Below are 13268 nucleotides of genomic sequence, written 5' to 3' on the forward strand. Positions count from 1 at the left end.
TTTCTCTCTCTCTCTCTCTTTTTTTTTTTTTGAGTGTAATTGACATACAATGTTACATTAGTTTCAGATACACAACATAATGGTTCTGCAGCTCTATGCCTTATGCTGTGCTCACCGCACGTATAACTACCATCTGTCACAATACAAGGCTAGTATAATAGCATCAACTATATTCCCTGTGCTGTGCCTTTCATCCCCAAGACTTACTCATTCTATAACTGGAAGCCAGTACCTCCCAGGCCCCTTCACCCATTTTGCCTGTTGTGCCTACACTCTTCCCTGTGGCAACCATTAGTTTGTTCTCTGTATTTGTGGGTCTGTTTCTTTTCTTTTTTTTTTTTTTATCATTGTTGTATTTCTTTGTTTTTGTTTTTGTTCTTAGATTCCACATATAAGTGCTATCATATGGTATTATCTTTCTCTGTCTGACTTATTTCACCTCGCATAGTACCCTCTAAATCCATCCATGTTGTCCCAAATGTGGCAAAATCTCATCTTTTTTTAGACCATCTTTTTTATGGCCTAATAATTTTCCTGTGTATGTGTGTGTGTGTGTGTATACACCCCATCTTCTTCATCCATTCACCTATTGGTGGACACTGGAGTTGCTTCCATATTTTGGCTATTATAAATGATGCTGCAATAAACAGAGGGGTTATATTTGAATTAGTGTTTCCATTTTCTTTGGGTAAATACCCAGTAGTGGGATTACCGGTTCATATGGTATTCCTATTTTTAATGTTTTGAGGAACCTCCATACTGTTTTCCACAGTGGTTATACCAATTTACATTTCTACCAACAGTGCACAAAGGTTCCCTTTTCTCCATGTCCTCACCAACACTTGTTATTTCCTGTCTTTTTGATTCTAGCCATTCTGACACATGTGAGGTGGTATGTATGTCATTATGGTTTTAATTTACATATTCCTGGTGATTAGGGATGTTGAGCATCTTTTCATTTGTCTGTTGTGTTTTTTGAAAAATGCCTACTTAAATCTTCTGCCCATTTTAAATTTTAATCATATTATTTGTTTTTCTAGTGTTGAGTTGCTTAAGTTTTTATAAATATTTTGGATATTAACCTTCTTTGGATATATTGTTTGCAAATACCTTCTCCCATTCAGTAGCTTGCTTTTTTGTTTTGCTGATGGTTTTATTCACTCTGCACAGAAGACTGTTCATTTTTGTTTCAGTCTTCTTCTAAAAACTTGTTTAGATTAGTTGTATTCTATTGATCTATTTTCAGATTTACTAATTCTGTCCACTGTCATCTCCATTCTACTTTTGAGGTCACTAAGTGAGGTTTTTTTGTTTTGTTTTGTTTTTAATTTCAGTTGTTGTATTTCTCTATTTTTTACTTCTAAACTTTCTATTTGGTTCTTTTTAAAAATTTTTTCCTTGCTTAGTGTTTCTTTTTCTTTGTTTCAGGAGAATTCATAACTGGTTGTTGAAGCATTTTTATGACAGATGTTTTCAAATCCTTGTCAGAAAATTTCAGCACCTGAGACATCATGGTATCAGCATCAGTTTATTGTCTTTTCTTATTCAGATCATGATTTTCTTCATTTTTGGTATCTGTTATATCCTGATATGGTAGTCATTTTGATAGGATATTGTTGATCCTACTTAATTTCCAATTCAGATAGTTCTGTTGCTTAGGTACAGTGTTTAGTTTTGTGCTACTTTTATGGGCTTTCGTTCAGTGACAGCTCACAGATTCCTTGCAATGTTAATTTGCTTTGCTTCATTATTCTGGTAGTGCTCAGACTCAGTCTCTGCTGGTGCTATATGCATGGGCTAAAGGCACTTCCCTTCTGTCACTAGTCCCTGTTCTGGGTAAGCAAGAAGACAGAAGCTACTGAGTCTGGGTCTCCTATGCTTTTAGATAGAGAGCAGATAAACAGGGTTCTGCTGATGCTGTCACTTACAGATGAGATTGCCCCCTAAGGCCCCAGTTGTGGCACGGGGGCTGTGGTGTTTTGAAGTTTTGCTATAGCTTCTGGTGGTGGTCATCCTTTACCCACATTGCCTGAGTTCCAAACTGGAACTGTGATGGCCGGGGGGTTTCCTACTGCTAGTGGATCAAATTGCTGCCAGGCCAGGTTGTGAGGTAGAAGCTTATACTGTTCTGATCTGTCTTCTGGTGCTGTTGCTGGCTGATTGAGCAATTGCTGGGGCCTCAGTTATGAAACAGAGCTTGGGACTTCCCAAGGGCTTTACTTTCTCTGTCCTCCCCACATTCCTCTTTTCTTTCTTTCTCTCCAGTACATAGTCTGGGAGTATGTGAGCAATAATAAAGAGAGGCTCTGAGAACTTCCATGGTCGTTCCTCAGTTCCTGAGATTCCTAGCTAGTCTTCTCTTACTGCTTTCAGCGTTTTCATTGTCTGATGAAGAATTTCCAGGATATTATATTTATAGGAGAGCATCAGGGAATAGTAAGTCTATGCCCTATTTTAGAAACAGAGGTCTCCCCAAATTTATTTTAATCAGTACATGTTTGATGGGAACCTAGGGTGTCTATCTGAAATTTCTACATTCATACTGGTCACCATTGGTGTTTATATAATAACCGATAAGGGGTAACACCAACCCTCTACTTTTCTCTGCCATAGTATATTTACAAAAATCTGATTCAGCCCCTTTTTCTGAATGAGAAGGGGTAACAAAGGAAATGGAAATAAGGGATAGGAGGAGCCCAAGATTTTAAGCCTCAAACTTGTCTATAAATTCATGTTTACTACATCCCTAGTAAGCGGTTCATTTTAGAGGATCAATAACCTGGACTTTGTGAATCTGCTATGTTCTTTGTCATGTGCCTTGTTTACTTTTGTTTTCTGTTCTACTACAGAGTTTCAAAGGGATAAAGCTCTCTTGGAAAATAGAAACCCATTTAGCTTACATTAAATTAGAGAACTAGAAAAAGAAACATAAAACCAGGAACGATAATGAAAGATCACAGTGTTTATTCCGTTTCCTTCCTTCTACTGAGCTCAACAACAGGGTCAAACTAGAGGCTCAGGAAAAGTTTGAGGAAAAAAAGATGCCTTATTCCCTTGTTTCTCACGGATGTGATGTATCCTCACCTCATTCATTTTCCTTAGGCCTAACCTCTTAGGGCTTGCTGATCTTTCTTTATAACAAGAGTCTCCAGGTACTGAGCAAACACATCCTGTTTCTATTAATGAGGTTTGATATCTTCATCTCCCCCACTTCCTTCATCTCTACAAGCTTGATTAGCTTCTCAATTACAAGAAAACACAACACAACAAAATAACCTCAGTCAATTTCTACAAATTGTGTTCTGAGTCTCTAAGAAGTGACCTTAATGAATTGGGAAAGGTTGCAGAAATCAAGATATCATAATAGGCAAAAGACATATGTATGGAAAACCGGCATGTTAGTGAACCTCTAAGGATGTTCACTGCAATTGTGACATGCTGTAGGCATACTTTCCTAGATACAGTTGAAAGGAGCCTTTCCTAGATTTAAGTGAAAAGATATATTTTATTCAGTTTATTTATCTTAATAAACTCCTTAGTCTGTTCAGAGAAGGGCTTTGTAAAATTCGATGTGAAAAGGAGGAAAGAATATATGGTCATTGCTATGAAAATGACAGCATCACATTTTCCAGAGTGACCCGTTTTCTCAAATTTTTATTCAGCTGTGAGTAAATTACAGGTATTAAATTACATAATTTCGGATAAAATAGAGCTATGGTATTTTACTCTATTCTCCTTCCAATCTATTCTCCAGAGCCAGAATTACCATTTTAAAAGGCAAATAATTTATAATTCATCCATTTAAATCCCTTTAACAGCCTCTCATGTTTCTCAGGATAAAGACCAAATTCATAACTCTCACCTGAGCACACCGGCATGGTCTTGTTCCCAACTTCTCCTCCCATCTCCTCGTGTCAGAGACCTCTTTTCTCTTTTCCATCCCTGCCAGACCAATCACCCCTACTTGCCTTGGAGCTGATGCGCATGCTGTTCTTGATGACTGGAACTCCTTAACATCCTCCCTCTCCTGTTGGTCTAAGTATAAGTGGTGCTTCCACTAAACAATGTGCATGTCTTCAGGGAAGTCCTCACCTCCTTAAAGTCTCCTGTTATGGATGATATTTACATGCCCTCACTCTCCAGTATGGGTTAGTATGGGGTATCGTCCCAATTTTAAAATTACAAATCTAAATATTTGATTGCTCTCTTTCTTCTTCCTGTTTAGACTATATGCTTCAAGAGTCCAAGGGCCATCCCTCTTTTTGTATGGTTATATCCCCAGAGTTTAGTGCACTACTGACACACAGTAAGTACCCAGAAGATATTTTTCAATGTGTATATGAATGGTTTGGTTTATTATGTAATTACTGAGAAGTTAATAAAGAATGTCTAGCAAGGTGTGCTATATACAGCACCAGCTCAAAAATATTAAGTGAATGAATACATGAATAAATGAATGTTGAGTGGAATTAGTAGCTCATCTATCATTTTAGTTTGTCTTTTTGGCCCTATATTTACATGTATGGGGTTCCTCTTTCCTCTCAAACAGGAGGAAGGATACAAATAATTTCTATCACTAACCTATTAAAAAAACCAATAAATTCACAGGATATGCTATAAAATAAATGATGCACTGTCTGCCAAAGACCAAGATAAGCCATTCAAAGAATACCCATCTTTTTGTGTCCTGCTCCCGTCCCCATTTTATGTGGAAACTGATCCGCTCTCAGAAACGTGAAGGACCTGAGGAAGCAAAACTCACAAAGTCTGTGTGTGACTTAGGCATGATGTGAACTTTTGCATCTGTGATTCATAGTTGTTTTGGCTTTTCACACATCTTCAGGGCGTTAGCTCACTGATAAGTGCTTTTATTCCTCTCTTTACCTCTTCTGCACATAAATATATACTTGACTTGCTGTAAGTCGAGCACTTCTCAATAGTGATACATTTTAAATCTTGGGTAAACTCCCCTTAATTGACAGGCTCCCCCTGTTGTCAGATGCATTACCGTGAGGGATGACTTACAATAGCATTGCTCTCTGTGTCCTATCAGCCTAAGCTTAGAAAAGGAGGTAAACAGTCCTCATATTTCATAGATTTTAAAGAGACACTATGGATCTATTCGAGAAACCATATTTTTTTTAGTTAATTTATTAGGTGACTTTAATTACACATCTAGAGAAAGCTGAATGATACCCAAATTGCAACAGAGACAGTCCACAGAATAAATTATTGTTGTGATCTTAGTGGCATGCTGGGCACATCAGAAAAAAAGTCTTTTCCCTTCATTTGAGATCATTTTTACTAAAAATGGAAAATATAATAACTAAAGTTATTCTAACCAAATTGGTGTCTGGAGTTGCTGACACCTCACAAGCTTGAAGTTGTCACATCTCTCTGCTTTGTCCTCGAGAGACAAGAAAACATTAAAGGGACAGGCATTTTCATATTGGTTCTTGTCCTCTCAGGACCTTAACAGGAAGTGAGGAGCACAAAATGGAGGACCAGAATGAGGGTGAGGAGACGTGACTGGAGAATTCTTTTTGCCCTGAACCTCAGTTTCTTCACCTGTAGAAGGGAACCAGGTTATCATGATTTTTATGGTTGCTTGAAGTACTAGTATTTAATTGATTAATTTTTATTTAAGTTTTTCAAGATAAAAGGCTAATTACTATGGAATATATATTTTTTCTTTTAAAAATATTTATTTATTTATTTGAGAGAGCGAGCGAGCAGGAGTGGGGGGAGAGGCAAAATGAGAGAGAGAATGCCAAGCAGACTCCCTGCTGGGTCAGGAGCCCAACATGGTACTCAGTCTCATGACCCTGAGCTGAAAACAAGAGTTGGACACTTAACCACTGGGCCACCAGGCACCCCCATATGGCACAAATTATTTAAATGAATTAGATACATATCACACTGGTATTATCATTACTCTGGTAATGCCTTGATAATTACTTTACACCCATTTTTACATAGCTGAAATGTTGATTGATTGCTATGCTTTTTTAGCCATAAAATTTAATTATTTATACCAGTATTTTGAAGGCAGAAAGTTACACCAAGTTATCTCAATCTCTAATGGAATATTAGAGGCAGAGTGGAACTTGAAGCAAAAAGGGTGAAGAAAGTAAGGTATAGTCTCTCCATGTCGGTTTTGTGTACATGCTTATTCCCTGATTGAGCTTTGGTGGTCAACGACTCTTTATCCTCTCATCTTGTGGCCTCTGTTTCCATTGTTCTATCCTAGGAGTCCCTCATTCCCAGGTATGGGAGGCTACACAGTCCTGTTATCTTCTAAATGATGCATGGTCTAGGTGCTCTTCTTCACTCATAAAAATTCATATGTTCTTTGTCCCTTCATTGTAGGCCCATCTGCTATGCTTTTAAAAATAGCAGCTAATCATATGACAAATACATTTATATTGTTGACATGTTAATGAGAAATTTTCTACTTTCTCATGCTTACATTTACAGTGGATATATGGCCTGAAAAAATGATGACATTTTGTCATCTAAACCCATTTAGAAACTCTAATAGGAAAACCTCAAGCAAAGCACAAGGGTTCAAATGCAAGCTGACAGAGGATTTACACTAGTATGGTTTTAGGGCATCTCCTAGGATCATATAAAGACCCAAACCAGAAGAACTACAACTTCAGTTTATACAAATATGGTCAGAAGACATTAGATATTACAAGATACTGCATGTGTGATGGGGATCGTTATGTTTTAAAATATTTTAAAGTATATTCTATCTTGAAATTTTTCTTGATCCATGGCTTTTTTAAAAACGTATGTGACCTCCTTATTGATGTGTTTCCGTGTTTTGAAGCAGTAGATTTTGGTGCTTCGGAAGAAGAATAGAAGCCACCTATAATAAACAAGGCATTTCTCATCTTGGACTATTAAATTCTCTTTTCTTATTTATTTTGCCTGCCAGCATGTTGTTGAAGGATAACTTAGAGAAAAGAAAAGCATGCAGCCTACCCCCATCCAGCAGATGGTTTGTGGAAGAGAGACACTAAAAAGCAAATGGACTATACCTAATCCTATACTTAATGCTCTTCCTAATCCTATACCCTAGGTCCCTCTGGCTGGCTAATGGTGGGAACCTCCATGATGGGAATGAGCAATGACAGGAAGTTCGAGAACTTGGGCTAGAAACTGAATTTCCCATGGTCATGGATACACTTAGGGTTTATAGCTGATATGGCACATCCTAATTGATCTATCCATTGATTTAATTATATATCCATTTTGCTAATTAATACTAGGAGTAAGCTAGATTCTTTGGGGCAGCCCCATGTGAGCTCAATAGGGTTGGGGGGGGGTAGAGCTCCAAATCTTCACTGAAGCAGTGCTTCAGAGTCCCCCCTAGCCTGTGTGTGGCATGAGAGGGATCCCAAAAAGTGGCATAGATACTGGTAGAGGTCTCTGGAAAAGACCTGGGGTCAGAGTAAAGACACTGTATTGGGAAGGACCTTGAGACTCAAAGGCAAAGAACAATTTCATGTATACCAGTAGAAAGCACCTATTTACCATGGCCTAACCTGACTACCTTCAATGTACTCAGAGTCAACCAGTCCAGTAACAGAATCAGATGGTTGCCAGGGACTACAGGGAGGGGGCAGTGGGAAGCTACTAAGCAAAGGCCATAAGGTTTCAAGCAAGATAAATAAGCTCCACAGAGCTGATGTATAACATTTTTCCTCTGGTCGGCAGTAATATATTTTATAGTTAAAAATTTATTGAGAAGATAGATGTCAATGTCAAATGGTGACTCTTAATCTCACAAAACAAACTGAGGGTTGCTGGGGGAGGGGGTTTGGGAGAAGGGGGTGGGATTATGGACATTGGGGAGGGTATGTGCTTTGGTGAGTGCTGTGAAGTGTGTAAACCTGGTGATTCACAGACCTGTACCCCGGGGGATAAAAATATATGTTTATAAAAAATAAAAAATTAATTAAAAATTTAAAAAAATTAAATTAAATTAAATTAAATTTAAAAAAAAATCAGGCTAGACCCGTATACATTGATTGTGTATCTTGTCACTTTACTGAATTCACTTACCAGTTCTAGTAGTTTTTGGTGGAGTCTTTAGGGTTTTCTATATACAGTATCATGTCATCTGCAAATAGTGAGAGTTTTACTTTTTCCTTACAAATTTTATAATTTTTGTTTCTTTATGTTGTCCGATTGCTCTGGCTGGGACTTCCAGTACTATGTTGAATAAAAGTGGTGAAAGTGGACATCCTTGTCTTGTTCCTGACCTTAAGGAAGCAGCTCTTAGTTTTTCACCATTGAGTATGATGTTAGCTATGGGTTTTTCATAAAAAGACCTTTATTATATTGAGGTATGCTCTTTTTAAACCTGTGTTGTTGAGAGTTTCTATCATGAATGGATGTTGTACTTTGTCAAGTGCTTTTTTTTGTATCAATTGAAGTGATCATGTGGTTTTTATCCTTTTTTGTATTGATGTGATGTATCAGGTTAATTGTTTTGCGATGATTGAACCACCCTTTTATCCCAGGAATAAATACCAGTCGATTGTGGTGTATGATTTTTTAAAATGTGTCATTAGATTCAGTTTGCTAATATTTTGTTGAGGATTTTTGTGGTTTTTTGTTGTTGTTGTTGTTGTTTTGGTATCTGTATCTGGTTTTGGTATCAGGGTAATGCTGGCCTCATAGAATGAACTTGGAATTTTTCCTTCCTCTTCTATTTTTTGGAATAGTTTGAGAAGAATAGGTATTCCCCTGTGAAGCCATCTGGTCCTGGATTTTTGTTTTTTGGGAGTTTTTTTGATTACTGATTTAATTTCTATGCTGGTTATCAATCTGTTCAGATTTTGCTTCTTCCTACTTTAGTTTTGGTAGGTTATATGTTTCTAGGGACTTACCCATTTCTTCTAAGTTGTCCAATTTCTTGGCAGTCCCTTGGTTAAAAAGATTAAGAGGATGATGAGGATACTGTAGGACTTAGAAGATGAGGAAGGAGTTCTACTGTCATGAGATTATGTAAGCCATGCCTTTCCCCTATTCCCACATGCAGTTTTGGAAAGGAAAGGAAAGGAAACAGGGCAGAAATTTGAATGATCAAACACTAACCAAAGTACACGATGCAGAGGTTGTGTTATTTAAGGATATTTCTTAAATGATTGCCTCATATTGACACTAAATTACTTCACTGAATTAAAATTTGTACCCCCTGCCCCAGCTACCCATTAGTCAGGGGTTTTTGAGAAAGAACAGATGAGTTAAAAATAATGTAACTATTTTTTCCTTGCACATCTGAGTATGATATGAGTAATGTTCGACCCAAGTGCCCATGTTTTTTCTCACTGGCATTTTCTATGGAAGTTCCCAAGCTCAACCTGTACCTACTGAATACAAAATACAGTATTTTAGACTGCTATTGTCTCTGACCTGAGGAATTATTTTACCATGGGGACCCACAAGATAAGTTAATGAAAAACATCTAAAAATAGATAGATGATACATTTCTGGATGGTAGAAAATTGTATTTAGAGTTTCCTAAGTGCCTTGCTAAACTCACTCAACACACACACACACACACACACACACACACACACACACAAATGAGTGTGGTGTCTAGAAAAGTGCTTGGTAAATAGTAGGCTTTTAGTCACTATTTGATAAATTGTGTTGGGTGATTACACATTCATCTATAATGGATATGGATGCTTCTTTTCAAGAGTTTCTTGACATTTCCTTAGTAATGTAGGCATGGGTACTTTGTGGTTTTCTTCTCTGAGCTTTTGAGATTAACTTAGATTTTCTTGGTCTGGTTGGAAGTTTTTAGGGATAATGATCAAAAACAAGATCTTGGCATTTTGGTTTTATGCCAAGAGAGGGAAGCAGTAGCCCCTGGGCAGAAATATTTAGGTTTTATTCTTCTGGAATATTTCCTTCTGCCCTAAAACAGTGGTCTAAAAACAGTGCTTGAAGTCTGTCTTTAATAACTATCTCACATCCATGCAGCCTTCAGGTGATAAATTATAGACCTCCCTCCTTCTGTAGAGTGAAATGGTAGGAGTTGGCAAGTGTTACCCATTTCTAACCTCACTAAAAGTTTCTAAAATATATAAATTATTTATTAGCACAAAGGAATATAAAGAAAGAGAAGAACAAAAAAGAGATACAAACTCTAGACGCAAAGGCAGTATAGCTTACAGTAATAAAATTTACAAAGACTGAGTTGTGTTAGGAAAAGAACCAAACACTATTAGTATTCATAGATTGAGCACTCATCAGGTTTTCAACGATGTAGTTCCATCATATAAAACTAAGTGTCAAGTACTATGTTTCCTAGATTGAATCTTCTAGCAAACAGAAGACTCTGATGGAATCCAGTATTCACAGAGTCTTCTCAGACATGGAAAGGTTCTGGAAGGTCAGGGGCTCCAGGAGAAAAGAATACACTAACCCCTTTTTAACAGGACAAAAGCAGAGTATTAAATATTCAGAACCAAGGACAGGAGGAAGTAAAGACCAGTTCTGTAACTGTAAGAATATCTTCATATCATCTTCATGGGTTCTTTTTAAAATTTGTTTTTTCCCCTAATTAGGAATGCCTGAGAATGAAAAGATGAAGTGGATTTGGTTGCAGGATGCTATAGAATGGGAAAAACTGATTACTTTGTGTCCTACACCATAGAATATGGAGGTTGAGAAAACTCAAAAGGGAGATACTTGGCAGCATTTAATTGCATGCCTAGTGCATAGGAGCAGGAGCAATGAAGTTCCTGTGGTTTTGACAAAGGCCCTGGTTCCAAGCAATAAAAGGACCCACAAGTACACTATTCCAAAAGGCTGAAATTTTAGTCCATCTGTTGAAAATCTATGATCTCTTAATTCCTTCCAGTTGTATCTATGTTACTATGTAAAATGTGTCCTCTCATCTCATAATGTCTAATTCCACTGTTTTTCAGATAAGTGAGTTTTCCAGCTATATGTTAAACTACCTTGAGTCATTCCTGCATTTTCAGAGATTAACAAGTTCTAGGGACATTGTGAACAAAAGAATACATGTTCACACATTGCATAACTATGCCCCTTTTTCTTTTTTTCTCTGATTTGTGATTAAAAACTATCTCCAACCCATAAAGACTGGTTGGATGGATTCCATCTCATATTTAACTGTCTATTATTTAACACTTTGTCTGTTAAACATTCAGAACTGTTCAGGTAAGGTACTTTCTAAGCATGAATTTGAAAAAACCCAATCACAGTGGGACCAATGAGTGAATAGACCATTTCATTTCTTGTGATGATCTTTTGTAAAAAAAGAAGAAAAAGAGAGCTCTAACTGGGGGTGTTTCATGGTTTTAGTAGGAAGAGATAGGAAATTATAGCAACATAAGGAGAATATAGGGTCTCTGGATCAACAAGCTTCTTGCCCTGCAGGTGGTTGTTCCCAATGTAGGTGAAGAAATCCTAGGAGGGACTCCCACTGAGAGGAAGCAGGTTATCTTTTTGTGAATATCAGAGCCACCAAGTTCCTATTAGCCTCCCTCTGCCTGCTACAAAGACAATGTCCTTTTGCCATAGCTCAGAGACTTCACTGTGATAATTTGGCCAAAGCCTAACAGGGCAGAGCACTGCAAATATGGGGATATTTCCTTTCAGCCCTCCAATGACCCACAATTGGTTCCTATTATTAATAATTCTTCTAAGGTTTATCTTCACAAAAAAGCACCAAGACTTCTACAGTTAAGGAGAGACAGGGCTGCAGACTCCTGCTCTGAATTGTTTCTTGAGCTTCTTCATTATTTACTGAGATTCCTGAAATGCAAACAATCAGAGGCTTATCAGGCAAAGGCAGATCCCCTGAGCCTTTTATCATTCTGTCTGCAATTTTGAATTTCCTCTATAACCAGACAGCATACCAAATGAAGCTAGACTCTTTAAAGGGAAATGAGGCAATTGGAATGTCAATTTTATTTAGTAATATATTGTAAAAACTTAAACAGCATATCCAGCTGATTGACAAAATCCATCCAACTGTTAAGGGCAAAACAAAACTATCTCAAGAGGTACAGTTATGCAGATCTTGCTTTTACCTATAGGCAGATATTTAAAGAGAAAGGGAGAGACAGACAGACAATACTGAAGCAGAATGCAACATCTGGAATTGTCCGACCGATAAAATTCAGAGAGAGAATAAGGGAGTTAGAAGCAAGGATATCATGTCATGTTTTCTTTCTTCTTCTTCAGTGAGCTTTTTAACTTCTTCCACAGGCTGTCTTTTCTCTTCAGTTTCTTTTCCATCAAGGATGGCATGGACTCCTTCTTGCGGATTTCCCTCACTAGACCGTGAAAGGCATCATCAATGCAGAATCTGAGGGCCGCAGAGGTCTCAAAAAAAGCACAGTTATATTCCCTGGCCAGACTCCAGCCCTCTTCTGTAGAGACCTAAAGGAAAAGTAAATGATAGTAAAAAGAGAGAAAAGGAAAGATGCTTAAGTCAAAAACAATGTTCTCTATCAGGACTGTGGGCATATTATTTATATATATACACATATAAATGTATATCTGTATATATTATATATACACACATATACATTATATATATAAATGTATATATGTATATATTTAAATGTATAATGTATATATATATATAATATATGTATATATATAAAATAGAATTTGTTATACTAATGAGAATTTGGTAGAAAGGAAAATCTCTAGAATTTCTAAACTTGATGGACAAATGAGAAATCAGGATCTCTAAAAAGGCAACCGATAAGAACTAATTAAAAATTAATTCTCCAGACTTCAAAAAAAGTAACATGGCACAGTGGTCAAAACCATGGCTTTAGAGTAAAGCGGCTTGGTTTCTAAGTTTCAGCTCTTTCACTTTTGAGTTTCGCAAACTTGCATAACTTTTTTAACCTTTTTGGCCTCAGGTTTCTCTCTTGTAATCTAGAATAATGACACCTACTTCCAAGGCTTTTTGTTAATGTATCTGATGCACCTTTTACAGATAATGTTGCTGAATAAATATTGAAAGCTTTATAACTACTGTTGTTAAATATAGTCCAGAGCTTTAAGTTAAGAATAAGCCAGAATGAAGTTGCCATGAACTTGAGAAACAAAAGCTAAACACCACCATTATGTCTGTAGCTAAGCACTTCAGAGCACGGTTAGAGTGCTACACAAGTTTTGTGGCACGAAACCAGGCTGTGGTGCATGTTATTGCAGTGGATCCTCTAGGGATGATAAACCAACTGAGGTCAGGAACT

The 13268-nt window shown here is 37.1% G+C and overlaps 1 protein-coding gene and 1 long non-coding RNA gene across 2 annotated transcripts in view; one reads left to right on the forward strand and one right to left on the reverse strand.

The window, feature by feature from the left end:
• LOC132023937 (uncharacterized) overlaps positions 1–13268 on the forward strand; it is a 229596-nt gene that overhangs the window by 175653 nt on the left and 40675 nt on the right. The window contains exon 3 of the long non-coding RNA XR_009406099.1: positions 4226–4306. This is a non-coding gene — a long non-coding RNA (uncharacterized LOC132023937). The remainder of the gene's footprint in view (positions 1–4225; positions 4307–13268) is intronic.
• RIT2 (Ras like without CAAX 2) overlaps positions 11942–13268 on the reverse strand; it is a 381183-nt gene continuing 379856 nt past the window's right edge. The window contains exon 5 of the mRNA XM_059410052.1: positions 11942–12438. Coding sequence (XP_059266035.1) covers positions 12211–12438 — 228 coding nt within the window. The 3' untranslated portion in view covers positions 11942–12210. The remainder of the gene's footprint in view (positions 12439–13268) is intronic.

The sequence above is a fragment of the Mustela nigripes genome, chromosome 8, assembly GCF_022355385.1.
Source record: "Mustela nigripes isolate SB6536 chromosome 8, MUSNIG.SB6536, whole genome shotgun sequence".
NCBI lineage: Eukaryota > Metazoa > Chordata > Mammalia > Carnivora > Mustelidae > Mustela > Mustela nigripes.